This window comes from Eschrichtius robustus, chromosome 14 (assembly GCF_028021215.1).
Source record: "Eschrichtius robustus isolate mEscRob2 chromosome 14, mEscRob2.pri, whole genome shotgun sequence".
In the NCBI taxonomy this organism is placed as follows: domain Eukaryota; kingdom Metazoa; phylum Chordata; class Mammalia; order Artiodactyla; family Eschrichtiidae; genus Eschrichtius; species Eschrichtius robustus.
The window spans coordinates 24,549,349-24,574,144 of NC_090837.1; the positions used below are offsets into that span (position 1 = coordinate 24,549,349).

General features: G+C 49.6%; 2 protein-coding genes across 4 annotated transcripts; one reads left to right on the plus strand and one right to left on the minus strand.

Moving 5' to 3' along the window:
- Positions 1 to 1,093: 1,093 nt before the first annotated feature.
- On the minus strand, positions 1,094 to 13,194 carry CRYBA4 (crystallin beta A4). Of its 2 annotated transcripts, none has more exons than XM_068562983.1 (6): positions 13,183 to 13,194; positions 6,664 to 6,714; positions 5,888 to 6,006; positions 4,856 to 4,997; positions 2,831 to 2,973; positions 1,094 to 1,241 (listed from the first exon to the last, which is right to left on the minus strand). In XM_068562983.1, the coding sequence occupies exons 1-6, from the start codon at positions 13,192 to 13,194 to the stop codon at positions 1,094 to 1,096; spliced, it is 615 nt and encodes a 204-aa protein (XP_068419084.1). The 2 variants fall into 2 exon arrangements, with proteins under 2 accessions (XP_068419084.1, XP_068419085.1); XM_068562984.1 differs by lacking the exon at positions 13,183 to 13,194 and adding an exon at positions 7,327 to 7,347.
- On the plus strand, positions 10,925 to 23,721 carry CRYBB1 (crystallin beta B1). Of its 2 annotated transcripts, none has more exons than XM_068562981.1 (6): positions 10,925 to 11,161; positions 12,836 to 13,044; positions 14,849 to 14,967; positions 18,729 to 18,861; positions 21,408 to 21,550; positions 23,468 to 23,721. In XM_068562981.1, the coding sequence occupies exons 1-6, from the start codon at positions 11,083 to 11,085 to the stop codon at positions 23,649 to 23,651; spliced, it is 867 nt and encodes a 288-aa protein (XP_068419082.1). In that variant the 5' UTR covers positions 10,925 to 11,082; the 3' UTR covers positions 23,652 to 23,721. The 2 variants fall into 2 exon arrangements, with proteins under 2 accessions (XP_068419082.1, XP_068419083.1); XM_068562982.1 differs by having other exon boundaries at positions 12,855 to 13,044.
- The last annotated feature ends 1,075 nt before the right edge of the window (positions 23,722 to 24,796 follow it).

A 24,796-nucleotide genomic window follows, 5' to 3' on the forward strand; every position in this document is an offset into this window, starting at 1 on the left:
GAGTTCCGTTCCGAAAGTGTGGTCGTTGAGTCCAATTTGTTCGTAAGTCCAACAAAGTTAGCCTAGGTACCCAACTAATACAATCAGCTATATACCGCTGCTTTTACTCTTGCTTCTGGACATCCTAGGCTTAAAATAAAGATACTGTACTACTGTACTCTATACAGTACTGTACAGTAAAGTATACAGAAGCACAACCACTTGTAGAGGATGCACACATGTGACAATGTACGCCAGACACGTGAACTAACTGACATGATTGGACATATGAACGCACGTTCGCATCTTTGAAAGTTTGCAACTGGAAGGTTTGTATGTAGAGGACTTACTGTAGCTAACAACTGCAGGATTTAAACAGTTTTCAAGTCTATCAAAAATAGACCATAAGCTGGGCCATAAAATAAGTTTCCATTCATTAGAATATTGAAGTCTTGAGTATGCTCTCTGACCACAATGGACTTGAATAACAAATCAATGACAGTAAAATATCTAGAAAATCCCAATAAAATATCTAGAAAATAAATATTTATATACCACACCTTTAACCCATGGGTCAAAGAAAAAAATCAAGGGAGACTAGAAAATATCAAACTGAATGATAATGAAAACACATCAAGTCAAAATTTCTGGGAAGCAGCTAATGTAGTACTGGCAGGGAAATCTACAGCTCTCAACGACTATACTGGGGGGAAAGAAAAGAGGGGCCAAAATTAATGACCCAAGAGTCTACCTTTAAAAGCTGGAAAAAAGAAGAATAAAGTAAACCCAAAGCAAACAGAAGAAAGGAAACGCTAAGGATGAGAGCAAAGCTCAGTAAAATAAAATACAAATGATAGAGAAGAATCAACAAAGCTAAAAGTTGGTTCTTTGAAGGGATTAATGAAATTGAAAACCACAGGCTGACCCTAGACCTTTTTTTTTTTTTTTTTTTATTACTTTTAGCTTTTCGTGCTGACTGTGCATGGACTGGCCCACATGGGTGCTGGTGTCGTACGGGTTACGGGGGGGGGCAGAGGAGAGAGCATGTAACAGCCTCCAAAGCGCCTCTGTTCCAGACAAGCACATGTTCACTGCTCAGCGCTGGCCCGCCTGCTCACTGCTGGATCCTCCGGATGCTCTGCACCTGGAAGGTCTGGGCGTGAGATCCCCACTCCCGGAAATGCTTGTAGTCGCCTGAGTGGTGATCACACTCCAGCACATACTGAAAACCTCGGTAGCCAGGAAACTGGGAGCCAACCCAGCTGGAAAAGGGAAGAGGCAGACTGTTACCCTGAAGAGGCACCAGCATGGTGATCAAGACAGGGACAAGGGGACCCCATGCTGCAAACACACTCCAGCCATCCTGGACTTCCTTCCCTGGCATTCCTGCCCAGAGTGTGCCCTGCTCTCCCCACCACTGGGCCCTTTTGATCACGCTGTTCCCTCTGCCAGTAACACCATTCCAACCCTTCTTTGCCTGGTTAAGTTGGATTTATCCTTCAGGTCTCAGCTCAGTCATCACTTCATCAGGGCCGCCTGACAGTCCCCTATTGTACCTTTGTAGCACTCATGTAATTAGGTAATTAACAGGTGATTTGTAAAAATGTCAGGCTCCTCTGCCAACAGGAAGCTCCTGGGTGTAGGGGTGTGTGTGCCTGGTTCATCCTTATCTAGTGCCTAACATGATGCCCAGCACAGAGGAGCTCAATAAATATTTGATGAAGAAAGGGAGGGAGGGAGGAAGGAAGGAAGGAAAGGACAGAGGGAGGAAGAAGCGGGGAGTCTTATTCTTTCCCCCTCCTGCCTTATTCAGGGGTACTTCCAAGGAAAAGGCTATTCTTTCAATTCATCAACCCCTGCATTGTTCAGGACTAGATAAGGATTGGTGTCTCGTTTTCTGAGCTTCCCTTTCCCTTTCTGTAAGAGGGAAGTGGACTCAAGAATCCCAAGAGTTCCATCCTACTCTGAAACAAGATCCTCTGGTGCTTCCCGAGAAAACTAAAAAAATAAAGTAACCCTACCTCCCACCTTTGCCCCTGCCAGCCAGGAGCCAAGGGGTACGTCAGAAGGTGACTCATATCCTATATAACTGAGGATCTCACACCTCAGCCATCCCCTGCGTGAAAAGGGTGGGAAGGGTCAGTGAGTCCTGGGCTTGAAGCTGGATTCAGTTACCTACCTGCTGTTGGATGTGGAGCAAGTTGCTTAACCCACATCTCTTTGTTTACTGCTGGGCATCCATCCTCTCCTCTTCTGGTGACAGACCCTGTCACATCCACCTGCCTCAGTCAATGTGGGAAAATCCTCACTCTAGCAATGAGCATGTGACCAGGTCTAGCCAACCAGAGCATCCCATTCCTGTGGGCATGGTGATTGGTTTAGAGTTGAACCTGTGACCCAAGCTGGACCAATGAGAGCCTTTCCTGGAACCTTTGTGGAATCACTGAGAAAAAGACACTCTCTTTCCCTGGGGCTGGCTGGAATATAAGGATGAAACTGCCATCTTATCTTCACATGGGAAGAGCTTGCCTAATAATATAGCCACACTGAGGCAGGCAGAGCAAGACGGGGAGAAAGACAGATCCCTACTGTCACAGCTGGATCCAGCTGTGCCTGAAGCTAGTTACAGGGGCCAATAAATAACTGTTAAGCTTAATATCAGTGTGATCTGGGTGTCCACTACTTGCAATCCCAGAAACTTTGCCTGATAGCTCCCTGTGCCTCAGTATCCTCTTCTGGAATGTGGGCATCAGATCCCCAAAGTCCCCAGCATACTGTTTTCACAGGAGGTGTTCCCATCCCTCTCAACATCCTCTCTGTCCCTGCCAAGCAGAGCCTTGCATCCACTTACGCCCCCGAGTGGACGTGGAAGGAGCCCACTTCATTGCCATCCCAGCCCATGGCCTGGAGGGAGGGATAGTCGTCGCTCAGCTCTCCTTTCTTGCCCAGGAAGTTCTCTTGCTCAAAGATGGTCAGCCTCGAGTCGCGGTGGTTCTGCAGGTACAGGGAACAGAGTCAGAGCATCAGGTCCTCAGTTGGAAACCCAGGAGCCTCTGCTGGCCCCTACACCCCTGTTCTTGTCTCCAAAATCAGCCTTCCTTGAAACTTTCTGGAAGGACAGTAAGGCAACAGGCACCAGAAACCTTACAAGAGGTGTACTGCTTGTCCTTCCAGAAATTCCTGTTTCAGAAATTTACACAAAGAAGATAATCAAGGAAAAAAGAAGCCTTGTTGATAACAGGAGGGGGCGGGGGAGGGAAGGGAAGAGGGAAGAGAAGGGAAAAAAACAACCTGAATACCCGATAACAGGGGATCAGATGGTACACTGGGATATTGCACTACGGTTAAGGGAAGGGTGTGGAGATCTGGGTTCGAATCCTGACTCTCCACTTAGCAGCTGACTGAGCGTAATCATCTAAAGAAAAAAAGTATGGGGACTTCCCTGGTGGTGCAGTGGTTAAGAATCCTCCTGCCAATGCAGGGGACACGGGTTTGAGCTCTGGTCCGGGAAGATCCCACATGTCGCGGAGCAACTAAGCCCATGTGCCACAACTACTGAGCCTGCGCTCTAGAGCCCGCGAGCCACAACTACTGAAGCCCGTGCGCCTAGAGCCCATGCTCCGCAACAAGAGAAGCCACCGCAATGAGAAGCCCGCGCACCGCAACGAAGAGCAGCCCCAGCTCGCCGCAACTAGAGAAAGCCCGCGCGCAGCGACAAAGACCCAACGCAGCCAAAAATAAATAAATAAATAAATTTATTTTAAAAAAAACAAAAACACGTCACACAGCATTTCTGAGCCAGTTTCCGCATCTCTAAAATGAAACTAACCACATCTGCTTTTCAGGATTGTTTTGAGAACTAAATGAAACCAGAAGTTGTAAACTGGTAAAGTCAAGGACTGCGTCTGTCAGAGTCCTTCCGAGTCCGCGTATTGGCGCAACGCCTGGGCCGTTTGTGAAACAAATGATCATTCACCAAATGATATACTAGGGCGCTATGGAAAATGATGCCATAGGTGAGATTTAATCATCTGGGAGGGTGATTTTGATATACTTGCAGAGAGAGAAAAGCTGGTTTCCAAACTTTAGGTTTGTTATGATTCAATTTTTATAACCCAGTGATACGCATGTATAGATATATAGATATAGATGGATATACAGATCTAGACATAGATACTGATATCAATCACTGCAGGTATAATCTGTGGGTAGCATATAAGACCAAGGAAATCTCCAGCACTGATAACAGTGAGCTTCTGTCTCAGAGGTGTGGGTATAAGTGACTTTTATTTTCTTATTCGGCCATATCATGTTTTCCCCTGAACTTTAGGTGATAAATATGTGTGCCATATGTGATTTAAAATCCATAAAAGTTGTTTGTGAAGGGAAAAAAGTACACCTTTCCAAGCCTCAGTTTTTTCATCTGTAAGATGGGAGTAATAATGCCCACCTCCACCCATACTCTAAACAGTAGCAAAAATATAAAATCAAGAACACTGATAATGAATTAGGAACAAGAAATAGAACGCTTCTTCCTCGCTTGCCCTGCCATCTCTGGCACCCAGCCTTTCCCACTGTCCCTCAGTCATGAAAAGAAGGACACAAAACACGGAGGAGCTCATATTATAACCAAAGTTGCAATGGGCAGAATGTTTATGGAGGGCTCTGTCCAGATGCTATACGTACATCCTTTTACCCCACAACATAGGTACTATGGCCCCATTTCAATATGAAGAGACTGAGGCTCAGGGGAGGGACTGCCACCTCACACAGCTTGAAGCAGTGACATGAGAATTTGAACTCTGGGACATCTGGTTCCCAAACCCCCACTGGAGGGGCTCAGGCCCCCCCAGGCCCAGGCAGTGGCAGGACTCACAGCGCAGGCCACGGGCCGGAAGGAGGTGAGCCTCTCCGCGGGGTAGGACGTGTTGCCACTCCAGGCATCCCAGGACGGGTACTCACCCCGCTCCAGCACATACTGCTGCCCTTGGAAACCGGCGTGCTCAAAACCCACCCACCTGCAGACAGAGGGTAGAGAGTACAAGAGGTTAAGAGGCCCCCCACCCTGAGTTCTAGACCAGTGGTTATCACGCAGGGGTGACTTTGTCCCCCAAGGAGGAATTTAACAATGTCTGCAGGCATTTTGAGTCGTCATGCTGGGAGGAGGGAGCAGAGGGTTTTGCAGCTGGCATTTAGTGAGTGGAGGCCAGGGACACTGCTAAACATCCTCCAATGCACAGGACAGCCCCCCAGCACAGAATTACCCGGCCCCGAACATCCAACCTGTCGACATGGAGAAGTCCAGTCTAGACCTAGTAGCCCACTGCCCCGCTGTGCATCCTGTAGGTAGGGGACCGGCTCCGTGCAGGTACCTGGCACTCTTGCATGTGTCCCTCTAGGCCATGTAGATGAGGCTTGACCACATGCTGACTTAAGCCTTGGCCATCTCATTAATCTCTCTCTCTCTCTCTTAACAAAACATATCTCATGCTCAGAGCCTCAGTCAGGCAACAATGTTCAACTACGAAATGCTAGTATTATTATTTTTTTTTTTACTATATTTAGTTATAGTTACCTTCTACTTTTGGTGAGTGATATTGGCTTTTGATTTGTGCCTAAGAGGGACATTTCAGACCCAACACTGGGTTTTAAAGGTCTACCCCCACAGGGCTGCCTCATCCAGTGGGAAGGCTCTGTGTGAATGGCACCCCTTACATTTGAGCAGTGCACAACCTGCACAACCTTACACTGCCATCCTGCACACTTCCCAGCATCTCAAACCCAAGGAAGGCACACCGGTACAGTTAGAGCCTGGGAAGATAACACCTAGAACATCTAAAAGTCCCAGCACCCCTCTCTAGATCACTTCCTGTCTCCCCCACCCCGATTCCAACCCCCCTGGACTCACGCTCCACTCAGCACTTTCAAAGATCGCACAGTCTCAAAACCAAGCTCCAGCACACTGGGGCACTCAGCTGTGAACTCATGCCGCCGGCCTTGGAAGCCCTCCTCATCCCACACCACGATCTATGCCGGAGAGAAAAGGTGGAGACGAGCATCAGAGTCCCGTGAGGGGTTAGGGCTTCACCCCAGGACTCAGGGTGGGGCAGATCAGGTAAAGCAGGGTTTGCAAACTCAGATGCCTCCAGGGGCCAGGAAAGGAGCGTGAGGGCTGAGAACCCAGGAGCACAGGCCCTGTGGAAGTGGGTGGCGTCTGCTCAGCGCCACCTACTGTTGTCACATGATAATGCGACCAACTGTTCAATTTCCCAAGACAATCCCTATATCTGGACTTTTCTGTGGACCTTCCATGTTTTCAAAGGCTGATGACAAATTCAAAGGTTGCGTGTTTTTTTTTTTTTTTCTTTTTTAACACAGAGGAAGTCAAAGAAATCATGCCCAGAGACTATATGCAATTACCAGTTTGCCATCTCTGCCAGAGAGACCGTTGAATTTGGGACCATAAGACACAAGTTCAAATCAAGACCCCAGTGTGTGAACTTGGGCAAGACCCTCTCCCTCTTGGAGCCTTGATTGCATCCTCTGTGAAATGGGCCCTCATTACCGCCAGCCAGGGGTGAGGTGGGGATTCAATGAAGGTGGGGGCGGTGGTCCCCAGGATCTGGGTTCGACCTGTGCCCTCCCACTTCCCGAACATCGCCCCCCTCCCATGCCTCCTCCTACCTTCCAGTGTCCCGCTGACTTGGTGCACTGCAGAGACATGTTGCTTGTTTCCTACGCAAGAGAAGAACGTGATAAGCTTCTGCCCTGACTCTGCTCCCCTCCTTGAGGCTGAAGTCTAGTTTGGGCTGATTGGGATCCAGATGGGGTCCAGATGTGCCTGAGGTCGGGGGCAAAGTGCGGCTTTGGCCTGTCCCTCTCCTACCCTTTCCATCTGTGACCAATACCATCTCCTTTTCTTCCATCCTACCGCTATCTCAAAATGTACCCATTCTGGGTCCCATTCCTCTAAGCCCTGCTCTGTATTGTTTTATCTGCTCACTGTGGGAAATTTTCCGTGGCTGCTGGTGGGCGGATGTTTCACCCCAGGCAAGAACCAAGGTGCTCAGCTTAAGAGAGCCTCCCAAAGACAGCATCTGACCCAAAAAGGGAACTCTAATAGTGGAAGTTGAGGCAACAGGATTGCAGGAATAATTCGGGTTTTAAATGGGGGTTGCAGGTACTAGTCTTGATGTCTGGATCCTAGTTAGGATGTGTTGGTTAGGATGAGGATGTTATTCAGGATGGCACAGTGATGTCCCCAGGACTGGGGACCTGGGCTCCCCTCCCTCCCAGGATGCTCACCCAGAGCTCAGATCCCACCCCTTCTCCGAGCCTGGGACTTACCGAGATGGACCCAGAGAACATGCCAGACCTCGCACCAGCGGAGGTCAGGCTCTTATAGGCAGGGAAGAGAGAGGGCCCCTGGGGGACAGAGCCCTGACTCAGCAAGTGAGTGACGGGAACAAAAGCCAGCCCTGGCTGGAACTCCAGTAGAGAGGTGTCAGCAGCATTGGCTTCGGCTGGGAGGGAAAGGTCAGGTTGCCCCCACTCAGGGATTACCCATGAAGAAGGCAAGAGGAGGAAGGTCCGCCTTAATCAGCTCCATGGGACTCCTGACTGGAGAAGGATAACGAGCGGTGGACACAGAATCTAAAAACCTCGTCCTTCCTAGCTGTGTGACCTGGGGCAGGTCGTTTCCCCTATTTCTTCCTGGAAAATGGGACAAGAATAAGCTATATCACAGGGCTGGTGTGAGATTATGTAACATGCCTGGAACAGACATTCAACAAATGCCTATACGTTTCCCCCTCCCAGGTCCCTTCCTCTTCCGGTGGGGGCAATCAGGGTAGGCTTCATGGTGGAGGTGGCATTGAAACTAGGCTCTGAAGGGTGAGGAGGATTTGTACAAAGTGAGATGGAAGGAAATGCTTTTGCTAGGCAAAGCTGCAGAGGTAGGAATATGGGGCTGGTGGCCTGATGGTGCTGGAGTTCTGGGACCCTGAAGGAGAGCAGAGGGACAGGCAGGAAAGGTGGCTGGGCCAGGGCCTCCAGGGCCCACAAAGCTCAGAGAGGAGTCCAGAGGGCTCTGTGGGCAGAATGAAGGAGCTGGTGGGTGTGAACATGCTTTGCAAACTGTACCGCACCTGCTGAATATCCAGGGTTTGTAGAATTCGCTTTGTGCGCCCTCTCCCCACACTCCCACCCTCTGAGTTGGCCTAAGAGGGGCCTTTCACAGCATGGGAAAGAGCATGGCTGGAAACCAGATCGCTCTGGGTGACCTGGAGGATGTCCGATGTCAGCTCATGGCACTTAAAATGGCAATATTAGTTCCCTCCTGGGAGGGTTAAATGTAGCCCTATCAAATGCATAACTTTAATATTAGGTTGCCATGAAGATTAAAGGCTAAGAATGTAGGCTCTGTAGCCAGACTGCCCGGGGTTGTGTCCCACTCTTGCTGGCTGGGTAACCTTGAGTATGTTACTTAATCTCTCTGAGCCTCAGTTTCTTCATATGTAAAATGGGTATAACAAGGTAAATTGGGTTTAGCGTAAGAGATAGGGGTATTGTGAGGGTAAGTGTGAATTACACATGAACAGCAATTGCTGTTCCGGAACTTCGCCTGGAACATAACATTCATCATGTGTCTCCATCATCATTGTCGTCATCATTGCTAATAAAAAAAAATTACTATTGACACATCTGCACTCCCATGTTTGTTACAGCATTATTCACAATAGCCAAGAAGTGAAAATAACCTAATTATCCATCAATGGATGAGTGGATAAAGAAGAGGTGGTATATAGATATAATGGAATATTATTCAGCCTTGAAAAAGAAGGAAATCCTGCCATTTGTGACAGCATGGATAGACCTCGAGGGCATTATGCTAAGTGAAATAAGTCAGACAGAGAAAGACAAATACTGTATGATTTCACTTACATATGGCATCTTAAAAAGACAAAATCAGAGAAGTGGAGAGTAAAATGGTGGCTGCCAGGGGCTGGGGGGTGGGGGAAACAGGGAGATGGTGCTCAAAGGGTATAAACTTCCAGTTATAAGAATAACAAGTTTGGGGACCTAATGTACAACATGGTGATTATAGCTAATATGTATCATATACTTGAATATCGCTTAGAGAGCAGATCTCACATGTTTTCCCCACAACAAAATAAATGGTAACTATGTGATGGGATGGAGGTAGCAATCATTTTGCAATTTGTAAATGTATCAAATCAACATATGGCACACCTTACACTTACACTATGTTGTGTGTCATTTATATTTCAGTAAAGCTGGGGAACATGATTACTCTTAAATACAGGAGGGCATCGTTTTTAAGAGCTTGGGTTCAGGAGTTAAAAAGATGTGACTGGGACTTCCCTGGCGGTCCAGAGGTTCAGACTTCGCCTTCCAATGCAGGGGGTGTGGGTTCGCTCCCTGATCGGGGAGCTAAGATCCCACATGCCTCGTGGCCAAAAAGCAAAATAAATAAATAATAAATAAATAAATAAAACAGAAACAATATTGTAACAAATTCAATAAAGACTTTTAAAAAAATGGTCCACATCAAAAAAAAAAAAACTTAAAAAAAAAGATGTGACTCCCAATTCCATTTTACAGATGAGGAAACAGGCTGAAAGAGGGGAAAGGGATTTGCCTCGGTTTCCTCATCCGCAAAGAGGATTAATCTCAGAGTCCCCACCATCATAATGAGGATTATAGGAGCCACGTCAGTCAAATGCTCCCAGTGGAGCCATCCAGCATGGGGCCGTGCACCCCCTACCTCTGCCCCCACTGTTTGGCTGGCAGCCCATTACCACGGGGATCATGGAACTGCCCCAGACATCTTGACCTTGAAACCCAGACCTGTGGGTGGCCCCTACCACAGGCATCTTGGCCCCCATTACAGTGGCTGCCCCATCCTGCGGTCGCTGGCCCCCTCCCAGGCCTTGGCCCAGGATGAAAGGCTGAGGGGGAGGCCAGGAAGTGAGGCGGGGGTGGAAGGGCAGAAGGCAGAGCTGGCCCCAGGCCACGGTGACCTCAAGGCGCAGCTGGGCTCCGCGGGGAATCTGAGTTCCTGGACCCCCATAGAAGAAGCAAAAACCTATGCAGAATCCCCTTCTCCCTGCCCCACCACCACCTGGGGCCAGGGAGTCAGACTGCAGGCTGGCCTGGCCCAGCAGCGCCCCTGGGTCCCTCCAGCCCTGGCTCTACTATGAGTTCGCCCTGTGTGACCTTGTTGAAGTCCATTGTTCTACCCGGGCCTCGGTTTCTCCATTTGTGACATGGGGGGATTGAATGATGTGACTTCTGGCATCTGTTCCATTGCTCTGACTCTTTATTGCTCTACCTGACATCCGTCTCTCTCTCTCTCTGTCTGTCTCTCTCCCCATCACCGTCCATCTGCCCCTCTGTATGTCCATCTCCATCATCTCTCTTTCTCTGTCGCTCTCCACGTCTCCCAATCTGTCTCCCTATTTCTCTCTCCCGACCTGGTTTCCCTAGCTCCCCCTTACCCGGGCCAGTTCCTGACTCTGACCTCTCTGTACCCTAGTTTTGCTCATCTGCCAAATGGGTATAATGAAAGTGCCAAATAAGGTGGGTTGTCCTGGGAACTGACCAGATGGCAGGCGTAACGCATTTAGCGCTACTCACGGTCCCCTTCTTTCCCGTGCAGCACCCCATAGGGATACCTGTGCCACTGGTAACTGCAGACACAGAGGCCCCGAGGGATAGAGACTTGCCAAATGCCAGAGTGCAGAGTGGCTGAGCCTGGACTCAAACCCAGATCCCCTACCTTCTGGGGGCTCCCCCTTTCCCTGCCCCAGGATTGGCAGCCAGCGGGGACGCTGTGGGCCCATCCCTGGCTGGGGTTTGTGAGAGCGGCATCCGGGCAGGGGCTGGGCAGAGGCCCGGCGATGTGGCTACCGGCCAGGGTTTCTGCTGTGCCTGCCGGGCTCACAATGGAAAGTGCTTCTCTTCGCAGGAACCCGGCAGGGTCGGGGCTCTGAGGCCCCTGACTCTCTGCCTGGGGCCTGCTGAGCCAGCTCCCCCCTTTGTGCCACAGACCACAGGGTCTGTTGTCTGCCAGACTATAAAATGGGGGGTCGGCCCCTGTCACCCACTGCACCAGCCTGCCCTCCTGCCTGCCCTCCAGCAGGAAGTAGCAGGGCCCCAGGTAAGAGGGGACCCACCGCAGCTAAGAGCCCCAGGGGAGGGGAGGGGAGAGGACAGAGGCAGACAGAGGGGGAGGCAGAGAGAGCAGGAACAGAAGAGAGTCAGGGAGACGGAGTAATCAGGAGAAAGGCAGAGAGAGAGAGAAAGAGAGAGAGAAAAGATAAAAATAGAGACAGGCAGAGAGAGGAAGAGAGGGAGGGAGGAAAAGAAAGACAAAGAACAGATAGAGAGATGCAGAGGTATAAAGAGAGCAAGATATTGGGGAGAGAAACAGACAGAAGCATAGGCAGAGAGAGAGAGAAGTAAAAACAGAAATAAACAGGAAGGCAGCAAGAGGGAGGGGGAGGGGAAGGGAGGAGGCGGGGCGGGGGGGGGAGGGGGGAGGGGAGAGAGAGAATATTGAAGGAATGAGCACATCCCAGAAAGGAAGGAACCCAGCTACCAGCCGAGGGGAATGTTGATTCATAGACTGACTTGGCCGGGGTCAGGGTGGGGGTAAGCAAGCGCCTGGAAGCCACAGATGTGGCCCAGATGTGTGGCCTTGCCCATTGTGGGCAGAGCACCCCAGAGTCACCACAGTCTTTCTCAGTGGGAGACGCAGGGAGGGATCTGCTTGCCCCAACCAGCTCTTTCTTATGGAAAGTGTTCAGGAATCCACTGCCAGAGGGTCTTGCTGATCTGCGCCATCAGGGGGTCCTGGAGCCTCCTGGAAATTGTCTCCAAAATTAAAGGGGGCATTTTTTTTCCCTGGGGACAAGGACAAGGCGTTCTTCAAACACTCAAAGGCGTCCATGACCCCAAAGTAATGAGGAACCACTGGAACTGACCAAAGTCCTCTCCACCCAAAGCCTACACAGCCACAGCCTCCTTTTAGAACCCTGCCATGGGCTAAACACGTCCTCCTGGAGCCTCCTTTACGCCCCAGTCCCAGGCCTGTGTCTGCACCCACACACCCGTTCCCAGGCAGTGCCAGAGGCAGCAGTTTGACTGGGAAAGGAGAGAGGAACATGCATTCATGCAATCTCTGAATAGATGTTAATTGAGCATCTCCTGTGTGCCAGGTGCTGAGCCAGGTGCTGGGGATGGAAGGATGAATCAATCAGAATAAGTAAATGGCAAAGCCCAGTTGCTGGGTTTGTCTGCTTGCACTGAAATTGGGAGTCCTACCACTTAGTAGCTATGTGGCCTTGGGCAGGTCACACCCCTCTCTCTGAGCCTCAGATTGCTCAGAGGAGATAAGAGGTTACGGTGAGGGACAGATGCGTTCATTCATGAATGTAACAGAGCCTGGCCTCCCTTAGGCTTTCCCAAACGGGACTTCTTGTTATGAATCTGCTGAGCCAAGTTGAGGTTGCCCAAGCCAAGAAGCATGATCAGTGTTGAGAAGCATAAGTGACTCCGGGGGCGCAGAGGAAGGACATAGCAGGGGGACAGCGAGGACACGGCTGGTGGAAGCACCGGCAGGGTCTGAAGCCTGGAGAAAAGCATACAGGGATGAGTGGTCCCCAGACAGGAAATCCTTGACGGCAAAGGGAGATGGGGACAGAAAACTTCCAGGCTTCTGTTTTAGAAGGAGAAACAGACTAGATGAATTCGGAGAAGCCTGAGCACACAGGGTGATGGGGGATGAGAGCCGGGGAGACAGCTTGGGGGTGCCATCCCTGACTGAACCCAGGCCGAAGGGTTCTTTACAGACTTTTGCAGCTGGGAACCATGTCTCAGCCAGCGGCCAAGGCCTCGACCACAGCTGCGGCGAACCCAGGGCCTGATGGGAAGGAGAAGGGGGCCCCGCCCCCAGGATCAGCCCCAGGCTCCGGCCCCGCCCAGGCCCCAGCCCAGCGGGTGCCCGCTGCCAAAGGGGACGTGCCTCCCGGGAACTACAAGGTGAGGACCGGGGGGCGGGGCGGCTGGTCTCCACCCCGCGCTTCCTCTCCCTCCTCCCCTTACCCCTCCCCTCCCTCTTCCTCCCCCTCCTCCGCTCCCCTCCCCGCCGCTCTGCCCAACCGGCTTGCACCTGCTTACGGTTTGTCGCATGCAAGAAACAGATGGAGAAGGAGAGAAAGCGGGCTGGCTTAGCAGCAGGAAACGGCTGTCCCAGGAGGTCCTCCAGGGCAGAAGGCCGGCCTCAGACCCTCTTGAAAAGTGTTCCAAGCGGTCGGTCAGGCTGAAAGGGCTCCTGGAAAGCGAGGCATCCGGTCCCCTCGGATTGGGTTGGGTTGGGTTTCAACCTCGGGTGCACGGAACTGGGTCATTTCACCACCCTTGGTTCATGACAGGCTGTCATGCAGTCCACCCCAGGCCAGCTTTTATTTATGTAGTCGCTTATTTAATAGTTAATTTCAATTTAATTTTTAATAATACAATACGCACCTGCAAACCCACCACTTGTGTGAAAAGCCAGGACTTGGTAAACATCCTCAAACTAACTTCAAAGTGTTTCCGCCCCACTCCGTTCCCACCCCTCCAGCCCCCTACCCGCCCCCCACCGTCCCGTGAGCCCACCTCCCTCCTCCCCTACGCGAGGCAACTGCCATCCTCACCCCGTCCATCATCAGCTTGCTTGCTTTTTTATGTACTTTGATGCATTGTTCCTTTAAAAGTATATATGTGTATTTTATTTGTTTTTAACTTACTGAAATATACCGTATGTAATCTTTCTGGATTTTTCGTTTTTCTTTTTTCTTCCTATGAGATTTCTTTTTACTTCCTATGAGATTTCTAATAGTCACTGGTACTGTTGTGCATTGCTGTGGGTCATTCGTTTTGGTTGCTGTGTGATATTTCAGAGTGTGATTGTCACTCCTGGGTGATTGGTAGCTTTGCTGTCGTGAACGGCTTGGTCAGGGTGTTCTTAGCCATGTCACCTGCAAGAGTTTCTCTTGGGCAGATAAGTGTAGGAGTGGAAGTGCTGGGTCAAGGGTATGTGAACCTCTCTCCCTTTTACAGCTGGAGAAACTGAGGCTCAAGAGAAGGCACCCACTTGCCTCGGTTCAAGTGAATGGCAACGTTTTCCCAACTTGGGACAACAAACAGATAAAAACCAAAATTGGATGCTTAGTGAGAGGAGGGGATTAGCCCACATTTACACAGGGGCCCCTGTTTCTGGCCTCCCCTATGGTTTGGTGGGTAGACTGGTGAATGTTTCCTGAGCATCAGCTCTGTGGCAGGGGCTGGGGCTTAGAGATAAAGAAATGGATCCGCCCCATTGGTCTTTGGAAGGGTTGAGTGAAAGGGGAGAGGGGTGCATAGAGATACCCAGAAGCAAAGCAGCAGTGACTGTGTAGTGTGTTACTTGTGCTGCCGATGGGCTGAGCACAGTGGGGGGGGGGCACTCAACCAAGCTCACCCAGGGAGAGGGTATCAGGGAGGGCTTCCTGGAGGAGGTGACATCTGAGCCTAGAACAGGACAGGGGACATGAGCTCCAGGATGGGGATATGTGATGAAGAAGACATTCCAGACAGGAGGAAGAGCACAGATAAAGGCCTGGAAGGAAGATCCATCAGTTCCTAAAGATGGTACAGATATTAAGTTCACAGACCTTGGCTCATGGCAAACTCTCGTGTGATCTGGGCACAGCCTGCTCTTATTTACATAGGTACTTAATGCATATTTGACCTGGAGCCTCTCCAGTTTGGAGGTACTCCCTGCTCACTCTGCCCCCTTGGCATGGGGGCTTCTCTCCTGCAGCTGGTGGTCTTTGAGCAGGAGAACTTCCAGGGCCGGCGGGTGGAATTCTCCGGAGAGTGCTTGAACCTGGGAGACCGCGGCTTCGACCGAGTACGCAGCCTCATTGTCACCTCAGGACCGTGAGTGTTGGGCGGTGGAAGGGCACTCCCACAGCCCTAGTAAAGTAATGAGAAAACGACCGTAGCTGCCATTTGCTGGCCACCCGCTCCACTCCACGCCTATCACCGTGCTATTAGAGACACATAGTCATCCCTCAGTACCCGAGGTGGATTGGTTCCAGGATACCCAGTGGATACCAAAATCCTCGGATGCTCAAGTCCCCGTAGTTCAGCTGAACCTCCATATCCGCAGATGTAGGATGCATGGATACTGGGGCCAACTGTATATTATTTCCAGTACTTCTTTCAAACCCAAGAGGGAGGAAAGAGAGGTATGATTCTCCTTCCCATTTTACAGGTGAGGAAACTGAGACTCTGAGAGGTGATTTGATTGGCATAAGGTCACACTGACAGTAAGTCATGATTCCAGGCTCCAGAGAGATGTTTTTCTGCTATAGAAGGAACCCTGCCCATCACTGATGGCAGGAGGAGGCCAAAGAGCCAGGTGTCCATTAGCTGTCCCCTCTCCTGGGCATCAAGCAGCCTTAAAGGTAATAATAAGCATCTGTTGAGTACCCATTAGTGCCAGGCACTGACTGGGGGCTTTACCTAGATGATCCTACAGTGCTGTATGAGGTAGGGGCGATTCTTATTCCCATTTGACAGATGAGGAAACCAAGGCTCAGAGAGGTTAAGTCCCTTGGCCAAAGTCACCTAGCGGTAAATGGTAGAGCCTGGGTTCAACTCAGGTTGATCAGTTTCATCTCTAGAGCTTTAATCACCATGCTCCACAGCCTGCCCCTAACTCTATGGGCTTCTCTGGGCCTTAGTGACCCCCATATAAAACAAGAATAATTGTCCCTTGGACACAGTGGCTGCACCAACTTCAGCCCCTGTGCACTAAGCTCAGGGCGCAGGGCCAGCCCCTGGGTAAGACCCACAGGGCCCCCTTGCCTCTTGTCTCTCCAGCAAAAAAGCCCTCAAGGAGTGTGATCAGCCTGTACACCCAGCATGCAAAGAGCAGAGATAAGCTTTGAGGTCAGACAGGTCTGGGTTTGAGTCCCAGCTCCCCTGTTTGCCTTGTTCAGTGTCCAAGCCTCAGTTTCCTCATCTCCGAAATGGGCAGAGTAATGGTCCCCACTACCCTCCACTGGATTATTCTAAGGTCTGAAGGTGATAATGCAGCATGGGCCTGGCACTTTGGGGGTGCCCAAACATGGCAGGTGGCAGTGAGGATTATTTACCCTCCCCGTTGCCCTGTGAGTTTAGCCAAGTTACCCTGGGCCAGGGTAGGCTGGTAACCTCAGCCCCACCCTCAGACTGCCCAGCAGGGAGCAGAAGCTGCCGGATGTGGCCAGTTTGGGTTTTCAGGCTTTTTTCATTGTCTGTGACTCAAACCCAGAGTATGTCTCCTCAGACAAAGATGCAGCTGGCCTTCGGTGTGTGCTCTGGGACTGCACCTGATGGGAGAGAAAAGATCCTGTGTTCCAGGGCCCTGGGTCTGTGTCAGGACCAGCAGGGTCATGGGAAAAACAATGGTGGAAAAAAAAAAAATGAGGGTATGAGGTGGGCAGGGGGAGGGGAGGAGAGGTGTGCCCTCACATAGATGGGGAGGGGAGGCATGCCTGCCTGAAACCTCGGAGGCCTCAACTGACACCTGACACCATCATGTGACTTTAGACCAGTGACTTAGCCCCTCTGAGCCTCAATTTCCATATCTGGGAATTAAGATTCCTGCCCTACCTCTCTCCTTGCTTGTAAGACTCAAATGAACCTAGGAGATGAGAAAAGGCACTGAAATAAATATTGACAATTCCTCACTCATATAACAGGTCCTCACTGGGCATTATGACTCCTGAATAAGACAGTTTTGGGGGAGGGTGGCAGGGTGGCAGGACCACATCAATGTCTGTCTTTCCATAAGCTCAGATCTCCAGCAGCTTCCCTTCCTCTTTAGTCATGAAAGATATTACTGATTGTGCTTTCTCTTTTAGACTCTCATAACCTCCTGACAAGGTAGATGCAATCATTTCTTCTCCTTTACGGGGGCTTAATGAGTTTAGGTGACTTGCCGAAAGTCACACAGAAAATAAATGATGAACTGGGATTAGAACTCAGGTCCATCTGTTTCCAAAGTCTATGTTCTTAACTCCTACAAGGCACCATCTTCCAAGACTCCCTTCCCATCCACCCGTTCATCCATCTGTAGATCAACCCATCCATCCATCCATCTGTCCATTCATTCTCCACCCATTTCTTTATCCCTCTATTTACCCCTCCCTCCATCCATCCATTCTCCATCATGCATCCATCCATCAATACACTCATCCAGAGACCCAGCCATCTATCCATCTATCCAGCTACCCATCTGCCTGTCCATCCACTTATCTACCCATCCATTCAACCTCCCTCCCTCCCTTCCTTCCTTCCTTCCTTCCTTCAGGCTTCCTTCCTTCCTCCCTCCCTCCCTCCCTCCCTCCGTCTTCTCCTCTACTCTAGACCAGGGAGGACTGAGGCAGATTCACCTCTATTCTGGAAGAATAAGTCTGCATCTTCAATTCTGTCACTCCAGTGTGGGTTGACGCATTCCTCAGACAAGACTTGAGGCTCCTGGGACACATTCTGTTTCAGTCTGTGGTGGTAGCCCATCCCCCCCATCTGCCCCATCTCCTTCTGGGTAGAGGAAGGTGCCAGCAGCCCCCAGGGAGATAAGACTAATGTCAGTGACCCCTCAGCCCTCTCATGTTCCCTCAGAACTCCTGAACACATAGAGAGCAAAGTTCAAGGGGCTCCGTAGTCTCAGCCTTCTCATGTATGAAATGGGGATCATCTTATCTCCCCCAGAATCCCCAGTCCCTCTAACACAAGCTCACTGCCATCCTCAATCAGGCTGCACTGAGAAAGCCCCCATCTGACATCAAGCTTAGTTAGTCCTTTTAGAGAACTGAACACCTGCATATGTACAATCACATTTAATTCTCCTAGGTATCTGAGAGGTGAATATTACTATCATTTCCCTCCCACTGCCCTCATACTGATTACTGTCTTCTGTATGCCAGGCCAGTCTTGACCAAAAATACAGATGATTCAAGCACCTGTATCAATTTTTCCCTACCCCCATACCTCCAGGACTATTATTTATTTAATATATTTCATTTTAAATGACCCTTTTTTGACACAAGTAAACATATATCAAAAGAACCTTTGCATCACTTTTACAAACGGACAGCTAATATCATCTGCTATAAGTAAAAGGTATCCATAAACAAATTTATACAATGAACACAATATAATAGCCTGCTCAAGGCTCTGGGCTGGTGGCCTGTTCTTCCTTTGCTACAAAGAGAGATTAGTAAGTGTTAAAGACACATTAGTATCCAACAAAGACTTCCTCCTAGCTGGAATCCGTTTTTTAAAAAATGTCTTCTTATGTGTTATTTCTCCCAAGTCCTTATAATACTTAAATTATGTGTAAATCCTACATCTGGGGAAACATTTTGCTCGTATAATTACACAGATTGTCTCATTTAATCCTTCACCAACTTCAAGAAAATAGGCGTATTAGATGAGGAAACCAAGGCTCAGAGAAGTGAAGCAACTTGCCTGTGGTCACACAGCCAGTCAGTGGCATAGCCTGGGATCAAACCCACCGGCCTTGGGGCTGCCTTGCAAGGGGAAGATTGGAAGGCAAGTGGAGGGAGGGGCTTCTGCTAACGATTCCTCTCCTCTCTGCCTTTGCCCCTCCTGACTATCCCTGCCCTCCCCATCTCTCTCATGTCCAGCTGGGTTGCCTTTGAGCAGTCCAACTTCCGGGGGGAGATGTTCATCCTGGAGAAGGGCGAGTACCCGCGATGGGACACATGGTCCAGCAGCTACCGCAGCGACCGGCTCATGTCCTTCCGGCCCATCAGGATGGTGAGTGGCTCCTGGACCAGGCCTGGGGGATTAGTGCGGCAGGGCAGGAGCAAGCGTGAGGTCTGATGGCCAGGAGAGCAGAGGAGTCAGGTGAGCAAGAAAAATAAAGAAGGAATGGTGGGCAGGGAGGCGCAGCGACCTCTGAGTTGTCCAAGGGCAATGGCTCTTGTGCTCAACGATTCATAAGGCATCCCTGATACACTCATCGTGTGTCCAGCTCCTACTAGGAGCCCAGGGCAAATGGAACCTAGTTTCTTCCTTCTCTGCTGCTATCAAGAGTGGACTGAATTCCCAGTTGTTATCTTCCTTGACTCTCTTTGTGGAATGTTTCTAATTGCTGACTGCACATTAGACACCCCTGGGGAGCTTCGAAAAATCCCAAGGTCCATCCAAATCATCAGACATGCAGGTTGAAGCTCGTGTGATAGCTGAAAAGAGGGATATTGTAGAAAGGCACCACGAAAGGCACCTTATCCTGATGATAAGACTATATACTGAATTAGCCCCTTTATAATGTTTAACTAAAGTAAGTAGCATAACTTCAAGAAGACTCGAAGCCAAAATAGGTGGAGTTATCTCCAAGCCAATCACAGGTTTTCTCTAGAATTATGTTGATGACGATTCATGAACCAGCCACATCTTCACTCACCAATGTTAGTGTCTGATGGTGACCAACTTTTGCCTTCTGAGATGGGAATTTTCTTGAAGAGTTTTCATGCATGTCCATCTGAGGCTATCACGTGCCCACAGCCAGCTGTTTTGGCATCACCAAACTTATCTTAATGGGTTATCCATTCCGATCATTCCTAGTGTTTTTCTCAAATTGAGGCTGAATTATCAGCCTTAATAATGGACCCTTTGCAAGAATTCGTAGAAATCTCTCAGTCAATGGTCCTTATAAGGCAGTCTGTGTCAACGGACCTTGTTTGGAAGAGCGATCAGCTAGGGCATTTCCAGTAGCTTCTAGAGCCTTGCTGTCCAATATAGTAGCCATATATGGCTATTAAACACTTGAATCTTGGCTAGTCTGAATGGAGGTGTGTAACATACATGCCAGGCTTTGAATACATAGTAAAAAAGAAGAATAAGAATGTAAAATACCTCATTAATATTGCCATGTTGGCTACATATTGAAATCATCATAATTTAGACACATTTGCTTAAATAAAATATATTATTAGAAAAAAATCCCCGAGGGGGAGGGAAAAATCAGGAGCTTGGGATGGACACACGCACACTACTATATATAAGATAGTTGACTGACGGGGACCTACTGTGTAGCACAGGGAACTCTACCCACTATTCTGTGATAACGTATATGAGAAAAGAATCTAAAAAAGAGTGAATATATGTATGTATAACTGAATACCTGAAACTAACACAACATTGTAAATCAGCTATACTCTAATAAAAGTAAAATATTAAAAAAAAGAAAAAAGAAAAAATTCCCAGTGCCTGGACCCCACCCCAGACCAATTAAATCCACATCTCTGGGGCTAAGTCGCAGGCACTGATATCTTTTCGTGCCTCCTAGGTAGTCTCTGGGTAGCCAGGGCTGAGCGCCACTGGTCTAATTCCTCCTCTGTATCCCTGCCACCAGCCTAATGTGGCCCATCTTCTCTCATACCTGGGTGGCTCCAACTCCCTGCCAGCTGGTTCCCTGACTCCTTTCCAGCCCTCTCTCCTGGGAAGTTAGGGCGATCTCTGTCTCCACCATCTTCCACCTACAGTCATTCATTCAACCACAAACACATTGATGTGTTTCTGCCAGGCTGTGTCATAGGCTCTGGGTGTGCAGCTGTGCTTGGGAGAGGCAAGGTCCCTGCCCTCGTGGGAGGCAGCTACTGAAAACCTAATCACAAAAATCAATCTGTAACGGCGAACAACTGTTGCACAGGCTGCACGGGGGCCATGCAGTGTGCTAGCAGAGGGGAAGAGGAAACCAGGGCTCTGATGTTGGGAAAGAGGGGTTGGGAGTGGTCAGGGGTGATCAGGAGAGACAGCTTGCAAAGGATGGGAACTGAGTCAGCCATGTGAACAGCCTCCCAGGGAACAGTTAGGGAAGAGTTCCTGGAATGAACATGGAGTGGGTGGGACCAAGGAACTAAAATAGGGCCATTGTGGCTGCAGCAGAGGGAGTGGAAGGGAACAGGGTGCAAGGTGGGATGGGAGGAATGAAATGCTTCTCTGGAAGGTTCTGCCCTTCGCTGGCTGTGTGACATTGATCAAGAACCTTGACTTCTCTGAGCCTCTGCATCCCTGATCATCATAATAAAAATAATAAATTTGCTTGGAGCACTTGGTGTATGTATGCCAGACATCATGCTAAGTGCTCTGTATGGATTAACTCCAGGAAGTAGAGGCTGACACCCCCTTTTCCCAGATGAGGAGGGCGCTTCGAGGCTGGACAACTGCAATCCTGGGCGAGTCCCATGGTGGCCTGAGCAGACTCCGCTCTCTCTTTCCATACCCAGAAGGCCCTGCTAAGTCACTTCTCTTTGCCCCATTCATACTTCACAGCCCTGACCCAGTCTCTCCTTCCCCAGGACGCCCAGGAGCACAAGCTCTGCCTGTATGAAGGTGCCAACTTCAAAGGCAACACCATGGAGATCCAGGAGGACGATGTGCCCAGTCTCTGGGTCTACGGCTTCTGTGACCGTGTGGGCAGTGTGAAGGTCGCCAGCGGAACGTAAGCGTCCCTCCTGCGGGCCCTCATCCCCTGCTTCAAGCTCAGACAGATTCGGACGCCGTTCCCCTTACAGGATGTGACATCAGACATACAGGAAAGGCTCCGGCTCCTCCTAAATTCTCTCTGTGCCAGTGGCTGGGATTCCACAAAGAGAGCTTCATCCCTCTGGGGAGTGGAGTCATTTGTTGACGAACTACATGTCAATGTAAACAGACCTAGCAAGTTGTTCTAAAAAGTGGGAAGATGGAGCGAATAGGGGCTTCTAACCCTGTATTTGGGTTGGAGGAATAATTAAGTACAAGGGGCAGAGCTGACGTGAGTAGATGAGTCTGGATGTGTCTAGGGAAAGGGAATATTCAGGGAAATCGGAGCCTCTGGGGGCATGAGTAGAATGACATCTGAGAGGTGAGACTGTGTAACGAAAGGGCCTTAACCCCATCACTGATGCGCTGTGGGACCTGGGTGAGCCACATGCTCTCTCTGTGACTCAGTGTTGCCATCTATGCAATGGGCTCAGCAGACTCCTTATTCCGAAGGACTCCTTCTGCTCTGAACTCTCAGGATTTGAAGCATTCAAAACAGAGCCCCATGTCCATGAGAACAGAGGGAAGGGCCGGATACCCGAAGGAGGTCACTTTATCCATCCCCCTGCCTCCAAACAACCATGCCAGACACCCCTGGTCTCCTCTAGGCAAATGTAAGGTGTCTACCTCTCCACCCCAGACCCTTTCTGAGCTCCTGTAACACTGTCAGGGCTCTGACCTTTTTCTTGCTCTTTTCTCCTTCCCTGAAACCCAGTATCCCTGCATTCAAGCAATCTGAAATTTACTAAACATTGCTTGGGAGCCAGGCTCTGTGCTCAGCACACTGGGGGAGGCAGAGATGAAGAAGGGCCAGTTCCTGCCTTCAGGGGGCTTACGCAGTCTAGCAGGGAGATGTCAGTACACCTGTGAGATGATGTCCAACAATAATAGTTAAGAGATGGTCCCCACAGGAGGTCAGAGGAGGAAGGAAGGTTTCTGGGACCGGGGTATGTGTGCTGGAGTGGAGGGTGGGTCCGAGGCTTATCTGGCAAGGCTGGAACTTAAATCAGACTTTGAAAGATGGGCAGAGGGTCTGGGAGAGGCCTGGAAAGACCCTCCCAGCAGAGGCAAGGACAGAATTAGAAATAAATCATGGATAATAACTGGTATTAAGTGCTTACTGTGGACCAAGCACTGCACTAACTACTTTCAATGAATAGTTATTGAGTCTTTACAACACACCAATGAGGCAGGTATGTCATCATGCCCACTTCACAGATAGCAAGCTGGTGTTCTGATAAGTCATCTATCTAGTAAATGGCAGAGCTAGGATTTGAACCAATTATATACGATACCAGAATGTGTGTTCCCAACCACTACATGCAAATTCACTTTCATACAAAGGAAACCATTTTTTGAAACAAAACTCCCCCTTCTTATCTGCCTCATTGCTAACCAGTCCCCAAGCCCTATCTTCACTCCCTTTTATCCTGTTCTCTGAGCTCTGGGTCACCACTTTCAGTGGGATGTGTATCAGTCTCCCTACCATGTACATGTAACCCACTTAGTAAGTACTTTAGATGCATTTTCCCATTTGGCCCCCAAACACCCTAATAAACCAGCTCCCATGACCATCCCCACTTTCTAGAGGAGAAAACTGAGATCTGTCAGAGAGGTGAGATCACTGGCCAAAGCCAGCAGGAAGCCAGCAGGAAGGGGCAAAGCCAGGACAGAGGAGCCCCCGGTGAACCCAAGCCCAAACCCTCACAGGTGAGGGATGGAGAGCAGACTGCAGGGATGGATGGATGGATGGAGAACTGACTGGTCCAGGTGGGGGTCCAAGTGCCAGGTAGTGAGGCTAACCATCTCCACGCTGTCCTTGCTTTCCTACCAGCTGGGTCGGCTATCAGTATCCTGGCTACCGCGGGTACCAGTATCTCCTGGAGCCTGGTGACTTCCGGCACTGGAATGAGTGGGGAGCCTTCCAGCCACAAATGCAGGCTGTGCGCCGCCTGCGTGACAGACAGTGGCACCGTGAAGGCTGCTTCCCCGCGCTGGCTGCTGAGCCCCCCAAGTGAGTCTACACACCACTCTTCTCTCGTGGCCCACCCTTCCGGAGGCTCATCTTCCCCATGCAAATAAAAGTTCCTGAAGCCAAAATGTCTCCTGGGTCTGTGAACAGAGGGATGCCTCAAGGTCCCCTGTCATTGCTGGCATGTGACTTCCTCTGTCTTGATAATTATAATAATAATCAAAACAGTGAGCACTGCTAAGTTCTTTACATTCTCTTAGTGTATATTTTGGACTACTCTAGGAGGCCGGTATTATATAATTATTCCTATTTAACAAGTGAGGACATTGAGGCTCAGAGAGGGAAAGTGACTTGCCCAAGGTCGCACAGGTGTCAAGTCAAAATCTGAACCCAGGCAGTCTGGTTCCAGAGCCGCGCTCTTAAACAAATCTGTGTTTTCAAATTCTACTCCTTCAGGTACCACTCTCCTGATCTTTGCCTTCTCTGCTTACCACCTGTTTTGTTAGTTACTTAATATTTTTATTTAAATAAATAATATTGTGTGCTTAAATGCACTGACTTGTAAATAAAACTTGATAACACTACAGGATGTGGAAAACAGGTATCATATGGCATAGATAGAAAGCAGTCATATAAGTAAATACAATTTTAAAAAGGCCAAGTATTGAATTCTCAGCAGACACCACCGCTTGCTGAAGGTTTTAGCCTGCAACCTGCTCGCTCTTTGACAAAATGGGTGATTAGCAAGAGTCAGAGAGAGGTCTGAAAGGCACGCTTGCCCAAACTGAGATGTTTCTCCCTGATTTAATCAAAGAAAAGTAAAAAGAGGTTTATTTTCTTGTATCTGATTTAGTGTTATTTAATCCTGGGTCCAAGTTCCACCTAGAATCATCTCTCCTGCTACAAATGGCACATGCCCTGCTCTGGAAATCTACATCAGGCAGTATTGACTCCTGAATCAACAAGTAGCATTGATTGATGTTATTAACCATTAATCTATGCAGGAAGCCTAGGGGAGGTGTTGCCATGGATATCTTCCTGGAGGAAGGGATATTTGAAGAGGGCCTTGAAGGATGGAGCAGGAGCTTGCTTGGTGGTGAATGAGGGAGATGACATCCCAGGCAGAGCAAACGGTATGGTCCCTGCTACCCCATATGGCACCTTTGTGAAAATGATAAAAAGATGCTACTT